Source organism: Mauremys reevesii, linkage group 3 (genome assembly GCF_016161935.1).
Source record: "Mauremys reevesii isolate NIE-2019 linkage group 3, ASM1616193v1, whole genome shotgun sequence".
NCBI lineage: Eukaryota > Metazoa > Chordata > Testudines > Geoemydidae > Mauremys > Mauremys reevesii.
This window is the reverse complement of record NC_052625.1, coordinates 10,644,145-10,668,812: the sequence shown is the minus strand read 5'-3', so window position 1 is coordinate 10,668,812 and position 24,668 is coordinate 10,644,145. Positions and strand designations below refer to the sequence as shown.

General features: G+C 43.6%; 1 protein-coding gene across 2 annotated transcripts in view; it reads right to left on the bottom strand.

Annotated features, from left to right (window-relative positions):
* The window catches only part of SNAP25 (synaptosome associated protein 25), a 94,157-nt gene that overhangs the window by 4,886 nt on the left and 64,603 nt on the right, over nucleotides 1–24,668 (bottom strand). Inside the window, exons 4-7 of one of the 2 annotated variants that reach the window (XM_039532865.1) lie at nucleotides 21,217–21,265; nucleotides 9,845–9,962; nucleotides 5,371–5,496; nucleotides 2,233–2,377 (exon numbers count right to left, since the gene is read on the bottom strand). In XM_039532865.1, coding sequence (XP_039388799.1) covers nucleotides 2,233–2,377; nucleotides 5,371–5,496; nucleotides 9,845–9,962; nucleotides 21,217–21,265 — 438 coding nt within the window. Of the gene's footprint in view, nucleotides 1–2,232; nucleotides 2,378–5,370; nucleotides 5,497–9,588; nucleotides 9,707–9,844; nucleotides 9,963–21,216; nucleotides 21,266–24,668 lie in introns of both variants that reach the window. The other variant, XM_039532863.1, reaches the window with a different exon arrangement.

The following is a 24,668-nucleotide window of genomic DNA, read 5'->3' as shown; positions in this document are numbered from 1 at the left end:
ATCATTAGTCCATTACTGACCCCTGGGGAAGAGTCCTCCCTACTGAGTTACCATCACCACTTCCAGGAGCCACCTGGGTTTTCCCTCGAAGTTGACCTGATCCAGCTTTGCTGGTCTTAAATCTCGTAGCTTGAAGCAGGGTTAGAGGGAATGGTATTGGTACTGTTCCTTGGTTGTTTTCATGAGCCAAGGACTTGGTCAATTTAAGGATCCATTATTTTCTCTTGATCCAGAGTAGGGGGTTAACATGCTATATTTGTGTGATGCACTTACCCTGGTGAGCTGGGTGGTAGCCTATTTTGCTGTGTTGGTCTGTATTGCAGGTGTTTGGTTAGAATGAAGGAACATGCTATGGATGGGAAATGGTCTCCCGTGACAATGAGCTTTAAGGAAGGATGTTGGGAATTTACGCAGAGCTCGGCGCACAGCGAACACTGCCTCGTTTTACCTTTTCAAAGCTACAACGCTTGCTCCGTGAGCATGGTGTGCAGATCCACTATTCAGAAGCACATGGCTCAGCGTTCTCAGCCAAAAGCTGAGAAACCAAGAATCCTGCCAAGTCAGTGCTGTACCTCCAGCTGGATTTAAACATCTGTGTTAGTTTAAGAAGCCAGGTTGTAGCCTGTTGTGTACCTAGCTGTGTAAGAGGTTTGCATAGAGGGCCAGATCCCCAGCTGGTATAAATCAGTGCAGGTGAAATAATGCCTGAACTACATCCATTTATACCAGCTAAAGATCTTGCCCCCGGGCTTTACCTACACAAAGTGCCTAGCCTATGTTTTCAACATCAGCCAGGATGTTTTCTAAGCAAGAACTGGATTCTGCTCAGCAACGGGATATTCCTAGCCAGTATTCGGTGCATCGTTACGTCCCGTAAGCACAAATGCCACACACCAAAATGTCATCTGTGTTAAATCACCTACTGGTAAGGCTGTGTGAGTGTCATGCTACTGTTGGCTGCTAGCATGGCATAGCATGCGCTCCTGCACTTCATCTAAAAAAGCACGTGTGTACTATGCCTCCCATTTCCAAGACAGATATGACACATGCCGTGCAACACTGTGATACACAATTTTCATTCAGCATTGAGCTGAATATTAGCAATCACATAACCCCCCATGTCAGTTTTCCTCACTCCAGAAGTGTGAAGTTTTACAGGTGGTGCCGTGAAAACGGTCGTGCGTTTCTCAATGTATCCCAGCTCCTTTTCTTTATAAAGTTTAGCTTGCTGGTCTGAAGAAAACATGTCCTTTACATAACCTGACCCACCCTGATGTCTGTCACAGGTGCAGTCACTGGCATCAAATCATGAGGCCCTTCATTCATTGCTTCCTGGGCTTGCAATCTGACAAGGAACGTCACAAAGTGCTACATGTCCCCGAGTGTCAGGGTGCAGGAATAGTTTTTATAGTGGGGGTGCTGAGAGCCATTGAACCAAACTGTCAACCCTGTATTTAATGGAAACCACTTCAAGCCAAGGGGTGCGGCAGCCCCCCTAGTGCCAGCACCTATGCCTGAGTGCGCATATGTCTTGCACTCGGGTCTCTGATTTAGTCAATGAGGAGGCTCAGTAACGCAAGTTATTCTGGCTTAGGTCAGCATTAACTTCTCGGGCCAGATCCTCAGATAGTGTAAATCTCCACTGAAGTCAATACAGCCACAGTGATTTACGCCCCTGAGGTTCTGCCCCCTTACTTTCCTTTCAGTTCCCTTCGGGAGATCTGCCAACACAAAGGCAGGAACTATGTGGCTTTTCGGATGTGAGGCTGCTAATGGATTCTTAGTGAAGCATGGAAGTTGTTGTCAGCTCTTTGAATGGAAAAAAAGACCCAAACGCCAAAGATCTGCAGTAGGGGTCTGGTGTTGAAATGGTGGCCCTGACTTTTTTTAGCAGGTATGGTTTTAATAGCGATTTCAAATGTAATATTGATTATTTGTATTGTAGTAGCACCCAGAAGGACTTTTTGGGGCAGGGGGTTAGAATCTGGCAGAGATCTGCCAGCTCCTGGGCCCAGCTCCCTCTTCCCAGAGCCAAAAAAATGGGTCTCTGCAGAGTAATTGCTGAAGGGTCTCTGTGGGGTTGGAGGTGGGGAATTGGCAGGATGCTGCAGGTGAAGGCTTGCTGAAAGGAGTGTGTGTGGGGGGGGCATTCTGTCCGGCACTGCTGAGCAACATGATTTGTTAGGATTAGTATGGAAAAGTTGTTAGTCCAAGAGGCAAGTCAGCCCTCACCTTCTCCATGATCCTGCCAATTTGGCGGTTCTGTGTGTCAATCTCGTTGCCCATATCCAGGGCCATGTGACGGAGATTTCCAATGATGCCGCTGACCTGCTCAAGGTTTTCGTCCATTTCGCCTTCTCGGTCGTCATTTGTTACCCTGTGAGGGAATACACAATTCTTTTGAGTGGAGATGGACTCAGCCAGTCTGGGTACCTATGCAGCTATCCAGCAGCCCTCGTCCATTCAGCCCTGCCAGCTACTACCCCTCCCGACATCTCCCTTTGCTCTGGAGCTGTTCAACCTTCCTCTGGGCCATTCACCATCAACCACTCTAATCCTGCCACTGCCAGAAGTACTGGGCTGTCACTACCAGCAGTGCTGCCTTTAGTGATGGTTCTTCTGAGCATTGCTACTCTTGGACTTGAGGTTTTGCTTATGAGTGAGCAGAATATTTGGGATGCTGAGCAAAGAGATCCCATCCACCTGTTACCTATGCTTAACTCATGATGACAGTGCTCATCTGGCAGATTTGAGCCTAATCAAAGCACTACGGAGGAGCTTTTGGCTTAAATGATGAATTTTTAAGTAATTAAAAAAATAAACAAGTGCATCAAATTTCTCTTGGATTCATCAGTGTCAGTATACATTTCCCGTTGCCCCCATTCAACCCATCTGTTTTTTGCAGCTTAAAGAGAAAATTCTAGCTGGTGGCGAGCAGACCCTGCAAAAGAACTCAGCCTTTGAGACTTGAATTATGCATCAGCTCTAATAGTTGGCCAGTTATGCAGGGAGTCACTGGTCGGTGATTCAAACACTGGAAAAAGCTTGGGCGGCTTGGAAAGTCACTGCTTTTCACCATCTCTTGTGTTTCTTAATGGATCACAAAAGGTGGCAGAGGGATAACCCCCAAGGCAGATGTCGTCCGTTTAGCCACAGAACAAATATGGCACAGGCAACAGCAGCATAAGCTTCCCCTGTGATAGTCCACCTCTGTGCCACATACCTGACTGGGAGGGGACGCCCTCTAGGGGTGGAAAGGTAAATGGCAGTCTCAGTGTACTTCAATGGCAGCTGGGTCCCCACAACATAGAATATCAGGATTGGAAGGGACCTCGGGAGGTCATCTAGTCCAACCTCCTGCTCTAAGCAGGACCAACCCCAACTAAATCATCCCAGCCAAGGCTTTGTCAAGCCGGGCTTAAAAACCTCTAAGGATGGAGATTCCACCAGTCCCACATCCTCCTGTCCCATCACAGTACACACATCTCCCTTCATCACAGCATCCAAAAAGCGAGTGGTTAGTAGTTGACAGAAGAATATTTATCTATTAATCCAGTTACCTCAGTCTCCATAGAGCAAAGCTTTGCATACTGGTAGGCCTTTCTGGGGAGCAGCTGTCATTATTAACTTAATTGATAGCATTTCCACCTACATATCTGTTTTATAGACACTGTAATCAATATTTACTTACCACTGTCTCCTTAGCTAAAAGAGAAGGTTAGCAGGTGGGAAGTCAAGTCAGCACATTTTTCTGTTACCAGTGGATTTCATTTCAGCACCACATACCCAGAGGTGGCCATTACATGGCAACATTAACCTGCAGTCAGTGCACCACAGCATCCCAGATACTGCACTGTGGCCCCAGTTCAGCAAGGAGCATCCGGCTGTACATAATTTTAAGCTTTGGGTAGTTCCACTGAAGACAACGGCACCACTCATGTGCTTTAAGTTATGCACTCACTTGAGGGCCTTGTTGAGTGGGAGTCTGCACCGCTATTCGTTTAGGGAACATCTCCATAGCACGCAGCATGAGCCTTCCACCCCAGGCTGACAGCCTGGGGCTGGTGGGGCTCATGGTCCCATCCTAAAGATAGCTGTTGTGATAAACTCAACAGGACAGGGGGGGGGAGGGGAGGAGAGAGGTCCAGAGGGGTCCCCCTCCCCTCCTCCTGAGAGGCAACAGGTCAGGCAGCAGGTTCTGAGAAAAGGTTAGGCAGGTAGGAAAGGGCAAAAAGGTAGCAAGCTGAGGGAGGCTGAGGAGGTGAGCCTGAGGATACAACTTGGCAGCTGCTGACTTTTTGCTTGACCCTTTTCCCTGGGAGGAAGGGGAGGGAAGGGGGCAGAGAGAGAGAAGAGAGCCTGGCTACAGAGGTATTGAAGCAGCAAGCCTTCCCAGGCAGCGGCAGGACGCTCTCTCACAAGGCAAAAAAAAAAATTAATTATTAAGACTGGAAGAGAGACAGGGACAGACTTCCCCTGAGGGGGGGGGGACTTACCCTAGCGCCGGTCTCTCAGGCTAAAAAAACAGCGGAGGCTGGGGAGACTGAGACGGGACTTTGCCACACGGTGCAGATGTTGCACCATGGGCTCTGGAGCCTAGGGAGCGGTGTGGACATCAGAGCCTGTGCTCCAGCCTCTCGCCCAAGCCACCACTTCACAGTGCTGTCTACACAGCCATTCTTGCAGACCTAGTGTGAGCTCTGCTAGCCCAACCCTGTCCACCCAGGCTGGGAGGTTGGATGTAGACGTACCCTTAGATAGAAAATAAGGGGTTTTAAATCTGGTGGTGCACTCCAGTGCTGATGCTCAGTGATAACCACTAGGTATCTTGGAACTGTAATAATAACCTGGCATTTATAGGACATTTTTCATCTTCAAAGTACTTTACAATCATTAATTACTTAGACCCCCCCCCTTTTTTTTTTGCATAGTGTTGTGCCCATGCAGAAACCCGTTAAAGTCAATGGGGACCATGTGGGCAGAGAAGTCCACCCATGTGCTACACTTTGCAGGGTCAGTGCCTGAGTACTAGCAATTCCTTGGTCAAGTAATTATTATCATTCGTCCAATTTTACAGCTGGGGAAACTGAAGGAGAGCGATTAATGGCCACTCAGTGTGGGTACATAGGGCCTGATTTTCAGATCAGCCAAGCACCCACAAGTCCAAGTGATGTCAACAGGAGCGGCTGGTATTCAGCACCTCTGAAAATCACAGAACGCCAACTCATTAGTAGAAAATGTTGGCCTTAGTAACTTCCCCAGTGCCACAGAGTGAATTAATGAAGAATACAGGATTTCGGACCATATGGAGGAAATCTATATATATCAGCACCAGGGAAAATAGAAAGAAAACTGGATAACAAGGCTCACCTGCGGATAAAGCCACCACTGATGGCCATCTGCTCCCGCTCATCCACAACACGTGCAGGCTGGCTGGCTACAACCCCATCTTGATTATTGCCCCAGGCTTTTTTGTAAGCATCACTTGATTTAAGCCTATGCAAAAAAGAGGGTGAGCAAGAAAGCACCAAGTAGAAAGAGACAAGTGCAAAAATCTTTACTTCTCCAAGCTAAGAGCTACATCAAGCAAATGAGTTTTAAGCTAAAGGGGCATTTATCGTATACCGATATATCATAAACCTCAACAAAACTTTTTTTTTTCCACTGCCACAACAACTAGAGTGCTCCGAGATTTCGTTTCCAATAGAGCGAATTGCAATTGTCGAGTCTGCAACATTGCACACTGGGTTTTGGAACAAAAAAAATAAAATAAAAATAACGATAACGGGGAGAACATTCAATTGTATTACAGCAACACGTGTGTACTTTGACATAAAACACAGAGAACACACTGGCAGACAGACATAAAAACAAAACTGCCAAATATAGTGTGTACATCACATCACAGCAACACACTGGCTTAGAGAAAAATAGATTAGGCTAGATTTTAACACATTTTCATGCAAAAAGGTCCTTTTTAAAAAAAAAAATCTGTGGCATAGTGGGCATCTCAGGCCCTAATCTTTCCAATGTTTTTTTTAAATATATAGCATTGTGGGAGGAGGGACTTGTTTTTAGCGTTTGAGTCAGTGACTGTAATTTCATTCGATTTCTAAATAATATATCGGTACTTGAAAATAGTAACCATACATCGACAGTTGATGTACAAACCTTTGTCCACAGAGACAAAAAGTAAAATAGGCAGAAGTGGGATGAGTGCAGGCGAAAAGAAATACAAGCAAACTAGCATCAGAAAGGGAAATTCCTTTAGAGTGTCTTCATGCACCAGCTACAGGCATGAATAAGAAGTGAAGCATTCTCATTAAGCACAACTGCCCCAGGGGTTCATCATACTCTTAATGCACCAGCAGTAACAGCCTTCACAATGAGCAACGCCCAGGCAAAAATAGATCTTGGCCTTCTTCAGGAACCTGAAACCTCAGGACTTAAAAAAATTGCCTTCCCACGGGTCATTTCTTTAGCTTCTGCAAACTTTCCAAGAGCCATTTTTGACTGAGCCGCCATATGAGAAAAATTAAAATCCAGGCATACCAGCAGTGGCAGATATTAAGATGTGCAGCATACTTTGGGTTGTTCTGACACTAAAGTGATCAGAAGACTTAAACAGTAGAAATCGTGAGCTTTTTGGGTCTGTAACCAAAGAACTTCATTTTGTTCCAGAAACTGAGCCTGTTTTCGGCCAAGCTCTTGGGAATGACCAATTCCAATTTCCCCGTTCTGCACACGCCTATGACTGTGCGTGAGAAACAGCCCTGCAGCTTGCACTTTTGTGGAGGGAGTGAACAGACTTTAAGATGAATTGGGGAGGTTACTGAACTAAGCTTTAGATACTCCCATCATGTAATTCCACACTCCCTGGAGCTGCTAGGAATTTGTTTCGTGCAAAGATGAGTTACGTACCAAAAGGGTATCGATAAAACAGCATTGAAGGGGGTTTCCTGGAGAGTCATCAATTCTGCTGTTTTTACCTCTTAGAATTTAGTAATACAAAAGAAATTGAGGGTTTTTTTGCTAGGTGAAATGTATGATACACCTTCATTTCTGGAAATGAGTTAGTGAAATGTCTGTAAACAGGGCTAGTGATTATCACCCCAAATGCTGCACATAAGAGTTATTGCTATGCATTTTCTTTTAGACCTTTGCCACATGCAGAGAGTAAGATATCTCCAGTGAGTTCTTATATCCCACCTAGTGCCTCCTCCTACACTTTTTTTGCATGCCAACTTCCCATCCAAAATCAATGGGTGAAATCCTGGCCCTATTGCGGCCAATGGACGTTTTACCATTGACTTCAATGGGGCCAAGATTTCACCCATTGAGAATTTTAGCTGCTAAAGGAAAGTATGAATGGGCCCTAAATTAGAACACATGGTTCATTTAACATTATTTACATGTAGCAGGGAATTATTATATGTGAAAGTGTCTCCTCATTTATGGCTACCCAGGAAAAGGAATTGTGGGAACATGTTGTAGTGGTGTTGGTATTTAGGCCCTTATGGATTTTTCTTCCTGCCAAATGGCACTTCTAATAACAGTCACCCTTTCTAAAGCAGTTGATTCCTGGCTTGATGTCTGTGAGAACTGCCGCTAAAAGCAATACAAGCCCAATTCTGCAGCCTTAAAACGTGAGGACCCCCACTGAATGGTCGTATCACTTGCTTATTGAGACTCTTGTGTCTGGCTCCATGTGATACTTTGAACAAGTAATCTCAATCAGTAGTGAGGTGACACCTTTAAAAACTAATATGTACCACCCCAAAACCCTGCAGAATCCTTTCTGTATGCACTCAGGAGAGTCCATGGTACTGCCATCACCGTGAAGTGGTAAATATTTGAGGGCCAAATTCTTAGGCAGTGCAAACTGACACAGCTGTGTGGGTGCCAATGGAGCTAAGCTGAATCACACCAGCTGATGATCTGGCCCTGCGTTTTTAATGGCTTTCCTGACAGATGATACAGTCAAAAAGTCAAGATTTACTGCAGTAGCCCATGGGATTTTCTGTATTTAAAGGGCTAACTTGTGGCATAGGGTTTGCAGAGGATTCCCTCCCCAACAGGAACTCCCAGAGGGATTGTACCTATCTCAGGTACAATGACTCCAGGAGAGCTGGAAAAATGTGGCTACTGATCTACCCTGTGAAAGGAAACAGCATGTGCTCCTTCCCTGCAGCTCCACACCCCAGTGCAGACGGGAGGCAGGGCTAGAACTGAAACTCCACACCAGTGCTAGAGTCCAAGTGGCAGGTAGCCCCTCATAGGGCATATGGGCGCACGTGTGTCTCCTTGAGTTCTCTCCCCAACACTACCTTGTGCACCCAGGCAAGGTTAGACACACTCTGGGGCAACATATATACCGGAGTGGGTATTTATACCTTAGTGCAGCACATCAGAGTAAGAAAATTGACTTTTTAAGTTCAACCACTGCATTTATGTCCTGTTCCCCTCTCCCAGACAAATACCAGGATTACATTTCCTCTCAAGAAATTAACTTTAAAAAAACCCCGGTGATTGCTAAGAGAAAAATGCCAATCCTGCTGTTCTTACTCAGGGAAAATTCCCAGGGAATTCTAGGGGAGCTTTGACCAGTTTTGCCCAAGAATAGCAGCATAAGACCCCAATTGTGAACTAAATCAAGCCCCTCCGAAGACTGCAACATGGTATAATCACCCAACCCTCATTGAAACCTTTGGGTTGGTTAATTATAAATGTATTCTCCATAACCCAATATTCTCAATATCCTTCAAATTGCCTGACTGCATGCTTGGTCTTTTATCATCAAGAAATCTGGTCTTTCCAGTGTATTTCCTCACTTCCTTACCCACCCAACCACATATCACATTTTTCTGCTGCATTTGAAACAAACTTCGTTGTACTTGGATAAGAGTTTCACTTGAGTGTGACGGCATGCAAGCAAACTAGACACATTTCAACATTTCTGCTTAGTGTACGCTCTACCCAATGGAGAGAAATTTTGCATGACCAGTTTAGTGGTTCTAAAATTTGATTTTTTGCAACAAGACAGTAAATACTGTAGGTTGAGATCAAATTGCAAAACAATATGTCTCTTTCAAGATCATGTCAAGGGAGATAGCTGCTGAGCAATGAGAAGATAGTGATTTCTCTTCCATAATTGTTAGAGATATATTTGTCCCAAAGGACCTCTTCTGCATGTTTGAACTATGAGTCTTAAAAACTTTATTAAGCTTGATCATGACAACGTGTTTTAAAATTTAGGGTCTCCAGAAAAAAAACACCCCTGATGTTACCATGATATTTGTCAACTAGGTAGTAGTCCCACAGAGTACACTTTCTGTAAAATGTTGAAACTTTTATCCTTAAAAGGTGTTTACAGTAAAGCTTTCACTGCAGTATGCCTGATTTTAATGCATCTACAGTAATTCCCACTGAATTGTCTACACTATGAGATGAATGCATTGGAACCAGAATCGTTCTATCTGCATGCCACATGCTCATCCTGTCCATGTGTCTAGCAAGGATGAGCGTCACAAGGCTTTCAAGATCGGCCTTGAGTGCTCAAAAAGATTCAGGCAGGCAGGCAGCACCTACTTGTTACATGGACAGACACAAAGACCACAGAATTTTCCTAGGTCCGTCAAATTCTTTTCTGCTTCTTTCATGTCCTTATTGATTTGGTCCATTCCCTCTTCGATGCGTTCCAGTTGTTCTGATTAAACACAAGTATTTTATCCCCACAGAATGAAGCAGATGGAAAAGGACAAAGAAAAAAAAGACAAAAAACTTCAGACATTCACTGTGACAAAAAACTGGACACCACATAGCAGAGCCGGTACCCAGTACCTACTTGTTACAAGGACATATGAAAAGGCCACAGCATTTCCCTAAATCTTTTAAATTTTTCTCAGCCTCCTTCATGTCTTGGTTGATATGGTTCATGCCTTCTTCAACACGATCGAGTTGTTCTGGTCAGGACAAAGGGATGACAGCATGGAATGAATTGTATTTTTGTTGCTTGTTTGTTTGTCTTCAACAGAACATGAAAAATGACCATGGGAAACTGAATTAATAGCAATATTACAATGCATTAATCCGGGCTGATGCATTGCTGCTGGGATGTATGCCAAGCTAGATGCTGAAGTATGATGCCTTTTACTAACATGAGTAGAGTAAAGCAAAACAAAGCAAAAAAAAAAGAAAAGAGAGAGATGTTTGAAATATATTAAACAAGATGTAATGACATAGAAAGAAAACACGATCATAATCCTGAAAGTCCAGAAACATAATACAGTACATCCACTTACTAAGACGCCAATGACATCCAAGAGAAAGAAAGAGATAGGGTTATCATCTTGCATTTATGCACATTAATAAAAGAGAGACTCTCATTCAATGGACAATACCTTAATTACTTACACTTACAAATGCCTTTGAATTAGACGATTGACAATGTAACTGGTTTGATTTGTGGGTGAGTAAGTGAGGGAACAGTTAGTAATGATGTTAGGGATGGGTATGAGCTGTCAAGTTAAAACCTATGTCCGGGTACACATTTTTGCAGAGACTGGGGGAGTTGAGATCCAGAAACTTGGTTCTGGTTCATCTCTAATCAGAAAATTCTTCTCTCTGGGATTCTGTTGTAAGTAAGTAGTAACGCTGCCGGCGTCAAGGGAGTTATGCAAATCTAGAGACCTGGACCAATGCTCATTGAAGATAATGGAAAGATTCCAGTTGACTTCAATGGGCTTTTTATTAGGTCCCTCAGTGAAGTTCACAACAATTTGTTATGCCACTATAATTCCATTTAATTTAATGGAGTTACTCCAGATTTGCATTAGAACTAGTGAGTGAAGTATCCAGCCCAATAACGTGGTTTATACAGACACTGACATCAATGGAGTTCTTGTTTACACTAGGGCTGAATTTGCTGCACGTTTTTCTAGGTGACTCTGTGGCTGAGAATAATTTCACATAGTAATTTCTTTACTGAAACTAAAGCTGAAAAGAAAAGGTCCAAAGCAGCAATATGCAGTAATGTAAAATCCTAGGCCCAGGTCCTTAGGTGCTGCAAATAGTCGTAACTCCATTGAGATACTGGATCTTAACTTTGACTTCAACGGAGCGATGCCATTTTGCACCAGCTGAGGTTCTGGGCTTTAGTTTGCTTTTAAAGGGAAAGAAGCATCATGTGTTGGACAAAAATTGCTTTTTTAATCCATCAGAACTTTTAGTCAATTGAAGCAATCCTGGCTATAGACAAATAAGGAATGATTAACAATGGTTAAAAAGGTTGAATTCACATTTCCTGCATTGGATCAAGAAAATACATCCAGACATTTCCAGGTGGTAGATCTGAGGGGAAAAAAGGACTAGAGAACACAAAAATGCAATAGAAGTGCAATGCGATGCCTGAAGTTAAATGGACCATGTCAACATAAAAATAATATATTTTAGAAACGAGAGCCCCGTCATGCCTCCACTGAAGTCAGCGGAAATCTATTGGCTTCAGTGGGAAGAGGAACAGACCTCATTTCTTCCTTGGGTTTCTGATTAAGGTTTTCAAAGTTTCCTGGGGTATTTAGATGCCCATATCCCATTACAATTAACGTAATGTATTTTAATTAATTTTAACGGGAGTTGGGCATTTTACCCATAATCTCAGCCCCAATTATTTAAAATGAAAGAATTCTAAACATTGAATTTACCATTCAGTATTTACACTAATTTTTTTCAATTTGAAAGTGAAAGTAGGTGTGTCAACAGGCTGTATGTTGGTTTCACTTTTCTTGGTCTCATCCCCTATCAGGATGTTCATGTGTTTGGGTTCCCAGAGGTGTGGGGAACCAGGGCTGGTTCCAGGCACCAGTGCAGGAAGCAGGTGCTTGGCACGGCCAATGGAAGGGAGTGGCACGTTCGGGTCTTCGGCGGCAATTCAGCGGCGGGTCCCTCAGTCCCCTTCAGAGGGAAGGACCAGCTGCCAAATTGCTGCTGAAGAATGAAGCGGCGCGGTAGAGCTGCCACTGATCGTGGCTTTACCTTTTTTTTTTTTCCTTCGCCGCTTGGGGCGGCAAAAAAGCTGGAGCCGGCCCTGCGGGGAACTGTCTGAATCTAAATTAAACCCTACATTTTGGGGCCTAAATTACCTGACCGTGTTCTTTAGAAGGAATACACTTCACGGGGTTCAAGAATTAAACATTGATACGAAAACCTGAGCAACGTATTTCACCCCCTTTGTCAACTGTAACTGTTGAATGAAGAACCAAAAATAAAATGGGTGTTTTGCTTCGAGAAACAATATAATTTTGATGTTGAGGCTTAACAGAAGCTTTGCTCTGAGTTTTATCATTAGATTCCTCACATACTGAACTTAACTATCTTACTTGATCATCAGTTCTGTCTTAAAGTGGCACTTTCCTCGGAAAAGTGCCCATGTGATGTAAAAATGGCATTTCTGCTCACCTGCTCTGCTCCCTGGGTATTCAAAGTCCTACCTGCTGCTGACTATTTGGCTAATGCTCTTTAGCTCTGAAAGCCCTTGCAGCTGTGGGAGTGTGAGTTGGATTCTATTCAGACCCATGCATCATGTCAAGAATTGCTAGCTAAGTCCCAGTTATGGGTTACTTATTACTGGCAGTGATGAAACAACTGGACTTGCTGATGCCAGGCGGGGCTCTCAGTTAGAAGAACCATCTTTTTACTTGAAAATGTTGTCACGGCAATCGTTGAGAGAGGCAATCCATACAGAACCTTGTGGTGCTATTTTTACAGTTCCTTTTCAGAGGATAACTGCATATATGTTCTTAACATAATTTGACCAGTAAAAGCACTGGGGTAAGGCAGCAAGGGTCAATCACGGATCAAATATGAATGATGAACCTTGAGAATGATCCTGGATTCCTTACGCAGGCAAACATCCTCTGAAGTCAAGAGTAGGAGGGGGCCTTTGAACTTTTACTCCCAAGAGATTCCCCATAATGTCCGGTTAGGCAAGGCTTAATAGAAGGGTGTATTTTACATGGCTCAAGGGCTTATCTTTAAATGATACTTCTCACCTCAGCTCTGCTTTAATTTATCATACTTCAGTATTTGGGAGTGTGCTGCTGTTTGTGATTTCACTTGATGGCAGCCTTCATCAGAGCTTATGCTATTCCCGAGGAACCAAGGGCCACACAGACAATCTATCTTCCATTAAGGGAAACCTCATCAGTCCAAAAAGCCTGTATTGCACTAGTAGCCCAGCAGTCTCGACATCTGGCTGCTCCTTCTAAAACTGCTTGTTTAATTTAAACCCAATTGGCCAGATTCTTAGCTGAATTAAATCAGCCTAACTCCTGAGGCTTCAATGGAGCAATGCCAGTTTACACAAGCTGAAGATTGGGCCACCAGGCAAGACGGATAAACAGACTCTTGATCCGGATCACCATTACAGTGGAATAAAAGTGAAGTGGGGTTATTGTGGGTTACGTTGGTATAACAGAGCTCAGAATCTGGCCCAAACTGTTTTTTTTTTATTGATACAGAATTTGATGGCTAACAAAAGGTGAATGTCAGATATATTTAACTGTTTCCCCTAATCTACCATTCTCTCTATTGTACTAAATCAGCTGGGACAGAGGCTATGACAATTTGAACTAGCAAAGGGTCTGCTCCCAAGTGATTTAGTGTAACAGACTCTCCATCTCAAATGGCTACAAATGATATGAATTCCAGGAATCCAGTCTGGAGATGATGGCCACACAGATCACCGTGGCCAGAGCCTTATCGGAGAGAGACAAGGGTGCAGTCTCCTAATAAGTGGAAAGAGAAGGCAGCTCTCGACACTGGCACTGTCTGGTCAGTGAGTGTCATGGATGAATCCACAGGATCCTTGAAGTTTTGCCCCACAGTGACCAATGTGGTACAGATGGGAGGGAAGCCAGTGTCCTGGCTAGTTCTTCAAAGCACTTCCCCTCTCCTGGCCAGCATCATTGTGTCTTGCCAAGGGGTAATTTGAGCCAGTTGTTCTTCTTCCAACTGTTGACGTCTCTGTGACAGCGTTGGTGCCATCTTTGGAAAATGAGCTACAGCTGGGTGTGACTGGAGGACTGTCGGTGGCAGAATTCTGGCATCTCACTATTACTCCAAGTAGTCGCATGTAGGTACTGAAAGGGATGGGGACAAGGTTGATCCCTGTCGGACTCCTCAGGTGGAGTTGTCACTGTTCTGTCCTCTTGGAGAGGACTGATTGGAGCCGTTGTAGTTATGCCAACACCTTCTCCAGCTCCGCCCTGAAAGTGGGCCAGCAGTTCCTTTTGCTCAGCTGTGTCAAAAGCTGCAAGGAGGGCAAGTAGTAGGAGCACTGAAATATGACCTCTGTCTGTTGCCATGTGGAGGTCATGCCATGTCTCCATGCTGTGACCTGGTCTGAAGCCCAGTTGTGATGCAGCCAAGGCAGTGGCAGATGTCACAGGTTATTGGAGCTTGGTTGTCACTGCTTTCTCAGCAATTTTCCCTAGAAATGGGAGAGAAGACATGGTCTGCATCAAGGATTGGGTTTTTGAGGTCTAGTCAGCCCATGGCATTTTTCAATGGGGTTGACGGGTTCTCTTCTCTAAAGGGTTGATGAGTCCTGCTTGCTGCTGGGAAGATTTGTTCTTTGCTAGCTTTCACCATGCAGGAGGGGCAAGGGTCTGTTTTCCAGGTGGTGGCAGCTTACGTATTCTCACCATGTCTGATAGGGCCAAACAGAGTCAGGCATGGTAGAGCAGCTAAAGCCAACTGCTCTGATGTAGATTTTTTTGCTTCATAGAGTTCATCTGGGTGATGTTATCTGTGGAGTAGGAAGAGCGCTTTTCACAGAGGCCAGTGCTTGTGTCCGACGTTTGCATTACGCAGTTGGGTTGATTAACCTGTTTGCTTGGTACAAGGGCTCTGCTGGGCTGTGCGTTTGTGGCTGCAGTGGCAGAGAAGGCTTGGCTTCTTTTACTGGGGCACTGCGTTCCTAGTGGCTGACAAATGAGAGACATAGGCATTCATCTGTCTTGTCTTGGGAGAAACCTTTGTGTGTGAAACCCAGGCCTTCCTCCTGAATGGTACATCCTGCTTTCACTGAAGTCAATGGGAAAACTTTCCCTGGCTTCAGCAGAAGCAGAACCAAGCCTGTTATTTCCTTCTGCAGCATACCATGCGAGTGAATCACTGCACCCATTGTCAAGGATAGCCCTGTCTGAGGATGCTATCCAAGTATGGTGCTCCTGGGTGAGAAAGGGCACTCTCTCCACTTGGAGGGTGAGAACTACAGCTCTGGGAACGTTGTCATTCCATTAGGCTGATGGGTGAGAGCCAGGTTTCACTTCACGTCACCCACTGTCAGCTTAAATTGCGAGGAGTTATATCGAACTACTTTTGAACAATCGCCCTATAACTACAGCTGCATTATAACATATTTTTAAAGTTAGCATCTGTTGGAGAAATAGTTAATGAATGACAGCCATTGTCATTGCACAAACAATCCATTATTGCACCACAGATTTGGAGTTTAAGATTTACATACAATATTTGAATGATTTGACAAATAAGGAAACTTTGTGGGTTGGGGGATCTGGCTTGGCCTGTATGGGGAACATTTTCAAAAGCACTTAAGTGACTTAATAGCTTAAGTCCCATTTTCACTTGACTTAGGGCCAGGTTTTTAAAAGGTATTTTGGGTGTCTATAGATTCAGACAGTGCCTAGAGGGATTTTCAAAAGCACCATAGCAGCTTACTCATGAGTCATAACCCAGGGGATTTAGGTACCTAGGTGCTTTGGAAAATCTTACTAGTTGCCTGTCTGCCTAAATGCCTGGCCCTAAGCCACTTCTGAAAATAGGTCTTAGGCTGCTTAGTCACTTCAGCCTATCTCCTCAGTGGTATTCAGATGCCTAACGCCCATTGATTGCAGATGTAATTTGGTACTTTCGGATGGAGTTTGGTTTGTAAAGCAAAATCTCAAGAAGCGCCTTAAGCATGTATTTAACACCTGTGATACAGGAGGGCCAGGGAGCAGTGGGAGAGTGGTAGAAGGGAAGTATATAAGCCCGCGGCTAATTAAGATGTGGTTTCCTGTAAACTAGGGAGGGTTGCTACAGGTTAAGTGGAGCACCTGTAGTCAGTTAAGGCCCTGTTAGCAACCTAATAAAACCCCCTGCTTCAGGAAGTCAGGAGAGGAGGGCTGGAGCTTGGAGGTGTGCTGTAAGACTTGGAAGATCAGAAAACCGCAGTAAGGGAGACCCAGACCCCTCCCCCGCTTCCCTCCTCTACCACCTTCCCGGGCCACTAGGGCGGCCCTTGGTGCCCCAAGAGCAAGGGCAAGGGGTGGCATCTTAGCCCCCCACCAAGAAAAGCGCAGGACTTGCCATACTACATCGGCCATCTTGTCACACACCCTAAATGGAGAACACAAGAGTGCATTTCCTCCGCTTTTTCCTTGATAAGATCTACAACATGAGCAAAACAATGTAGTATCCTGTGGCTTGATCCCGGGAAGCATGGAGAGGCTGCAATCTTCACTGAAGTCAGTGGGTCAAACTCTGAGGTCCTCATACCATCTAGGCCTATGAGCAGAGGGAACCCTACATGCAGAGATCTCAGCATAAGCAAAAGGAGGTCCATTCACCTTTACTGCAGTGTCCACTGTCCCCCCATGCCCTGCAGAATGCACTAGGACCTGCGAGGGGAGAGTGGGCAGGGTGGGGGAGTGGGGGAAGGAGCAAAATGTGCATCATTCCCCAGGAACCCTTCAGAGATCAGGGAAGAAGATGATGTAATCTCAGGCCATGTTCTATCCCACCCCTCTCCTCTCACACTGCCATGCCCTTTTAAGGGGTGGAAGAAACAATTGCTGGTGGTGGGAGCTCTATCAAGCAGCTCCATTGGAGTCACTGGTGGGCTGATGGAGACCTAGAGCTGCAGTTAAACCATGTGGCAGCTGGGTGGATGGGTGAGGGACCTTTAAGGATCCTCGGAGCCCGTGGATGGGGCTTGCAGCATATTCCATAGAGGGGAGGAATGACTGGAACGAAATCTCCAGAAGGAGAACCTCCTCTCCCTTTATGCATCTTTCAGTGGATTTCCCCTGGGGAGGGGCAGTTTCTACTTATTCCTTACTGAGGCTAATCCCAATGGCTTTGGAAGGAATATCTGGCCCCTCGGGAGTTTTGGGTACCAAGTATCTTTCTGCATCTATTAGGGCCTGATCTAAAGGCCATTCAAATCATTGGAAAGATTTCGCTGACTTCAGTGGGCACGGGACCAGGCCCCCTGGGGGCCTATTACAACAAAGGGCAGGGTGATGACCCACCTTGCAGCAGCTGGCTGCAGGGATACAATGCAGCCTGCTGGTCTGCAGACTAGACTGAACTCTTCCAGCCAAGAGGAGCTAGCCAAACTGCTTTTTACCCAGAAAACCATCTAAATACCTGCTATTAAAAAGATGCATTGGCCTCTTTCCTCTGCAGTGATGATCTCAAAGACATTTGCTTACTGATGCCAGAAAGTGAGTTCTGCTCTGTGCTATTGAAACTGAAGCTGTCTCAGAAGAATGTCTCTAGTAAGATGTCTACAACATCAAAGCAAATACGTTGTCTAGAAAACCTATAAACAGAAAAATCCAAAGGGTGGTTGGAAAGACTAGCTATTCTGTTAGCCACCCACTGGAAAGATCAATGTAATGTTCTTTGTCTAGATGGCACCTAATAATCTTAAGTAACTTGTGCCATCAGGTCAGCTGAAAAAAGATCACGCAGCTGTGTTAACAACTGCTTTCATTCATCTGATAATCTGCTGAGACATCCGTGAGTTACACACACTGGAGTAACTGTAGGGTTTTAAAAGCCATCAGAGGTATATTTTGCCCAATTACACATAATAAGTATATCACAATTTAAAAAAAACAAGTTGCAGCAATTATTATTAGAACGACACGCTGCTAAAAATGACACAAACATAATTAAAATGCATTTAACATAGTGCCATGATTACAATATTTGGTTTGCAACATGATCAGTCTCTTTTACTTGAGAAAGCTGTAATCTATAATTACCAGAGTAATTTACTGAAGCACTTAAACCATGACCATAACCATTTTAAGGAAGCTTTTATGTTGTCTGAGTCTTTCCGGTTGTATTGACTGGCTGAGTACCTGATCATACAATGTCCATGTATGTTCAACGGGAATTTAATAATGAGATTCCTGGATTATAAAGTGGTCAAATGGCCCAATCCTGCAACCCTTATGTATGTAATCCTTGCTCAAGTGACCAGTCAATGGGACTACACACATGACTCAGGACTGCTCGTATGTATAAGGCTTTTCAGGATCAGACCTAAATGGCAGAGGTCTGAAAACAAAGAATATTCAAGAGACAAAAATATGGTGAATGGAAAATAGCAGTTAGATGATAACGTGCTACTTTAGCAGTTAGCCGAGTCAGTGGAAAAATCCCACTGACCTTTTTGGATCAGGCCTTGTGGATATAGGTTGGGGTTTTCAAGGGAGCTGAAGGTTGTTAGGCACCAGAATCCTATTGAAATGTAATGCGAGGTAGGCTCCTAATTCCCTTAAACTATTTTGAAATTCCCAGTCTGATTCTAGTCTGGGTTCTTGTGTGTGGCACAACTTTAATTAACTGCACTTGAAAATTTAAGATCCATTCATGGAGAGAGAAACAGCATCTGTCAATTTCCTAACTCGTATGTGGATGTTGTAGCACTGCAGTAAGGTCTCAGTTGACTGGAATGAGAATTGCATGGATAGACTCATTTGGATATTTACAGGTTTTCACTCACAATATTTGTGCTTATTGATTTATTTGAAAAGTGCAGTTCGTTTCTATGCATCATAAAGGAGACGTTATATATGCAGACACTATCTGTTTTGACACAGCTAATCTTTGATTTCTAATCTCAGAGTCTCTTGGCTGGTATTATTCATGAAAAGTTTGAGCTGGGCAAACTTGATTCCAATAAAAATCGTATGTGAAAAAATGATTTATCTAATGCTTTAAGGGTGAGACTCACTCCTGTGCAGAATTCTACATATGGCTTATGAACCACTTGAATTCCACTCAACCCTCAAAATTGAGCTGAAGTTGGACTTAAATGGTGCATAGATTTTGTGCTGCCCAGTACAGAGGGGTGAATTCTGTACTAAAAGAAAACAGGCTTAGGAAGTATTCTCTCTTTGATCCATTCCTGAGACTCCCATTACAAATGTTGTCACGAGCTCTGTAGGTGGTGAGAGAGGAGAACGTATCCCTTACTTTGAAATGTGTTTTTCTGTACTTTATTATTCTGGATTTTACTGGTGTCTAAAGTAGAACTGAGTGCAACCCCAAAGCAGATGAAACTCCAATGAGTTTTGTCTGGTTTTGATGCAAAAAGCTAGAAAACGAGGCTCAGGTTCATTCTAAAAGGCCATGAACCTTAGCACACTTTCCAGTACAGTTAGTTTGGAGTTTGGAATGGAACACAAAACAGGAGCTTTCACTTTGGTTTCAGATATTTCACACTGCTCTACTTAACTATCGCAGGGCAAACATGAGAGGCCTGAACGCAAGCAGGTATACGTAATGGTTACGGGGCAAATCCTGCTTATCAGATAGTGTCAGTGGGAGTTTTCAGCGCCCAAGGAATGTGGTATCGGCCTCTAGACTTGTACTTTTGCAGCGCCAACTCCTGCCTGCTGCAGTCACACCTGTAGCCCCTTTGACTTCAATTGAGAGTTTTGGATGCCCGAGGGAGGCATGATCAGAAATAGGCTGTTATTAACGGAGGATCATAAACGATGTTTATGTTATGGGCTTAAAGCCTTTGTAAGACTTTTAGCAAAAAGAGACACAAGACAACAACTACAAGGCTGGTGTAAATTGGCCCAGCTCCATTAGGATCTGGTTCCAAACCTTCCTTGTGCTCTTTGGCATAATATTATAAGCACATTCCCACTTGTCCCTTTAAAGAGAAATACTGGCAGCAGCTCTGTGAAGAAGCCCCTCCGTTCATCCATTTGTGATACAGAGCAGCTTACCCAGGCATCAGAATTCCACAGTGAAACAACTGCCTTATTAGCAGGAGCTGCAAATATTACACAGAGGTGGCTCTGTACACACTGGGACCCAGATCTGAAAATTCCCTTTTTAGACTTAATAAGACAGTAATTTCATGGTGAGTCACTGATCAAATATATGAGATTTTGCTCTTTTAAAAAAAAGCAAAGAGGGAAAAATACTTTCTATTTAGATTCCACTATAATGTTGCATTCATCATAAAAGCAAAAAACCAAAAACAAAATACAGAAGAAAAGGGCTGTTATGTTATCTGCTCAGTTCCTTAGTAATACAAGACTGTTCCGGATGCTTTTTTCTGTAGTATAGTGTTGTTAAGTGTCTAGAAAACATTCTCCACTAATGTTTCATGTTCTGTTCTATTCAAAGATGTACCGAAGCCTCACGTTGGAGGCTGGTATGAGATAGGGCAGCAGGAATTAACAGTACATCGGGGAATTTTTTTTTTTTGGAGATACCATTTTGTTGCTGCTGTGGGACTGCAGCAAAATGGATGCTTCTTAATTTTATTGAAAACATTCCATTTACTGGTCATCAAGATTACAATGGGCAAAGAGTGTCATTAAACACATCCAACTCTGGTTTTGCCCATATCAGATCCATACATTGAGCTCCCTTCTAATCCTATAAGCTTCTGTTCTGTACATCATAATGAGCTATATTTTGCCATCACTTTTCATTGACTTCATCTGATGCGCCTGCTTTATTTTTCTCTGTGGTTTGGGATTGCTGCCTGCTCTTGAATCACAGCTAAAAAGGGAAAAATCATACAGCGCCTGCATAAATGATACTGTATTTGAAACAAAGTATTCAGGGACACATTCTCTCGCATTTGTATGTTGCTACGGCATGATCCAAAGCCCATTGAAAGATTTTCATTGACTTCAATGGATGTTGGAACAGGTCCCTTTACATGAATGGGTGCCATATACACACAGATCAAAGGCAAAATAGCCTTTTTTTTTGTCCACCTCTATTACACAAAGAGGTTAGAGACTGTGAGACTATGACAGATCTAATCTCATACACAAATACACACAAGTGTGTTTTAAGAGCACTAGTGATTATTTATAATTGCACATAATTAATACACTTCTTTGAGAGTGCTTTTATTTTTTGACTGAAGCAATTTGAACTTACCTCCTTGCTCATCCAACATAACCAAAGTCCTGATACCAGCATCTTTACTCTACATTCCAGTAATGGAAGCAAGATGAGAAGAGAGAGAGAGAGAGAAAGAGAGAGATCAGTAAGGGAACAATTAGCCCTAGATTTGGGATTTAGGAAGACAAAGGAAAAACAGTGAAAAGTATGGTAAGGTCATAAGGGGCTGGTTGAATAATTGGAAGCCTTCATATGAATGAATACCGTAATGGAAACCGAGAATTCTCCATGGCGCCATAAGCCATTTAGTACTCATTGGAGTACAGAGCTACTACAAAAAAATGGAAAATCCCAGGGATGCATTTGGAAATTAACATTTTAGACAACCGTCATTTTCTTAACAGAAGGTTTAATCTTCAGGCTCCACAGGAGGCCATGTACATGTTGCAAATGTGCATTAATTCCCCAGGAAAAACTGGTAAAGTATGAGGACTGGAACCAACTGTATGAAGCCATGAGGACATATTACTCTCCCTCACTATGTATTAGGAAACCTTTCAGAAAACTGGCTAATACTCCAGATGAAAACAAGTAGTCCTTGGATTTACAACGCAGTTGGTTCCTGAAAATGGCATTTTAAGTCAAAAACATTGTAACTTGAATTTCCCAAAGGAATAATGTCTGCTCGAGTGTCATAAAATCGAAACTGACGTTATAAAGTCAAAACACGATCACAATTTATAAACGTCGTAAGTGCCATTCGTCGTAACTCGACCGTCGTAAAGTCGAGGACTGCCTGTATGCATCATTTTTTGGCACAAAGGTTTAACAGATGGAGGGGCCGATCCGAATCTTACTGGAGCCAATGGAAAGTCTCCTGTTAACCTCAGTGGGCTTTGGGTCCAGTTTGGAGAGGGATTTTCAAAACAACTCAGTGCTGGCCTAACTTTGCTCCCAACTGAAGTCAGTGGGAGTTTTAACATTGACTTCCAAGGCCAATGCTGAGCCCTTTTAAAAATCCCACCTACGTGTACAAATGGCATAATGCCCTTTACAAACACGGCTTTTGCCATTATTGCCATCGATTTGGAAGGAGATACATTATATTGTTGGTTTTTCAACCCTAAACTATACCATAGACCAGAATGGCATATTTTTAATTTCTAAGGCTAAATTAGACTCTTCCTGCTCAGTGCAATAACAGTCATTGCGTATAACTGAGGGTCTGAAAATGCTCATGTCTGTTGCATTTCAAGAGCAGAGGAAACAAGTTCTTTATGGCCCTACACTGTAATATTGACACATTGCCGGGAAATAAAGGCTGCCAGCAAGGGGCCCCATGCAACTATTTTCTGCACAGTTTAACTGCCTCCTTGGTATCTATTAACTGAGTATCACAATACCCCGGTGAGGGAGATAAGGATTATTACCTCCATTGTGCAGCAGTATAAGGAGACTGAATTCCTTGCCCAGGATCCTTGCTGTTTTGTAGCGTGACGAGTGGTGTCAGTTTTCAGCAAAGCCAGCCACTGCCAGGCTTAAAAATGCCAAATGCAATGAAAAACATCCTTGCCAAATACCGGGCTGCACTGGCTGACCCTGTAACCCCTACTCAGGTGAGACTGGTAGCATGCGTGGGAGTTGTGCCGGGAGAAGGACTCCATGATTTGCATTTGGTGGCAAGTCCATCTGTTCAAATCCTTGCACTGAGGAAAATGAGTGCAACTTTCTTCTGCCTACCTGACCATAGCTGCCGTTTCTGTTGATCAAAAACTTCTGTGTTTATTAGCAAGGAGGCCTGTTCCACAGGCTGCCACAGGGTTAATATAGAATTTATTAAATGAGTGCACAGCGGATATATTTGTGTGCATTCCGGGCCTGACGCAAAGCCCACTGAAACTAAGAGGAAGGTTCCCACAGGTTTAGATGGAAGCGGGATCAGGTGCTAGGTGATGATCTACTCATATCCCAACATTCTTTTATCATTTGTTTTCAGCTGTTTTTCCTCCACACATGACTAAATGGCTAGGCCCACATTTTCAAACGAGCTCAGCTCCCTTACAGGGACTTAAAGAAGAGCCAGATTTTCACCCAGCACCTCACAGCATGATGCTGTGGGTGTATCTACGCCACAGGATGTGATTGCAGCATACGTCGTCATACATGCATTTGGAAATTAACATTTTAGACAACAGTCATTTTCTTAACAGAAGGTTTAATCTTCAGGCTCCACAGGAGGCCATGTACATGTTGCAAATGTGCATTAATTCCCCAGGAGAAATAGCAGCACAGGCTTCAGCGTGGGCTAGTCACTTCAGTAATTACTCAAGGTCCTGGATACAGCCTGTGCTGCTGCGGTACACGAGCTGGCTAGATAAAAGCAAGGTCTCCAGGTGCTGCGCTCACATTCCAGTTTGCAGCACAGACAGACAAACCAAATGACAGTGTCGGTTTGTTACAGACACCTCTGGCCAGATTTTCTAAACAGCTCAACGTCCAATATGGGCTGAGCTTTTTTTTGGAGACTTCCTCATTGATTTTGGTGCCAAAACACAGATGAGCGTCTTCGAAAATCCTCAATATCAGCAAACTGAGGATTCATCTGAAACCGTGAAACCCTCCTTGATTTCGAAGAATGAACACTCGCATTCACGTTAATGGGAGCAGAGGGCAGTGTGGAGTGCTGTTGAAAAATCCCACCCTAAAAAATAAAGGGCAAATGGGATTTTGGTGGTTAGAAAGTGTGTGTAAGGAGGTGACAAACTAAACCATATGCTTCTAGGGTAAGTCTGACTCTGCCAAGTTTCAGCCCAGAAGAATATTATAGCAAGTGGGTCATAAACCTTGAAAACAGGTTTTTAGAATTGGAAGTGCTGCTGACACTGGAATGGGAAAGTGACACCCCTGTAATTCCGGTTATGATTCAGAACCCAAAAATGCCCTCCAAGCCCACAGAAAACAACCACGAGAATCTCACACATGAGCCAGAATTCACTGTAGAGATAAGAGGGTGAAACTCTGTCAATATCCATTGAGTTGCACCCATTTATGCTAGTGGTGAAATTATCCTGGGCTTAAGGTCATGAAATTTGTACTTGTGTAATAGATGCATTTATAAAGACTCCAGGCTCAATTCTATATTTCTTGCACAATGGAGCTCACATTCAAGGCAACAGGAGATTTAGTTTCTTGATAAATGCAGGATCAGATTCTTGAAGTATCTCAGAGCAGAGAGATATAGCCTATACATAGGATACGGGTCTCCTTTTGTTGAAGTAGCATAAAAGCAGGTTTTCCAAATCTGGGCTAACGAATTAAAATATGCAACTGTCTTTTCTCAGTAATACTTAGACGACCTTTGTTTTCCCATTGTACCTGAGAAGAGCATTTGGACCAACATGCTTTGCCATAGCATTATTAAAACCTGAACATTTTATATATCTGGTCTTCAGAAAAATAAATCATCAACTCTAGGGCTTTTGTAAGGT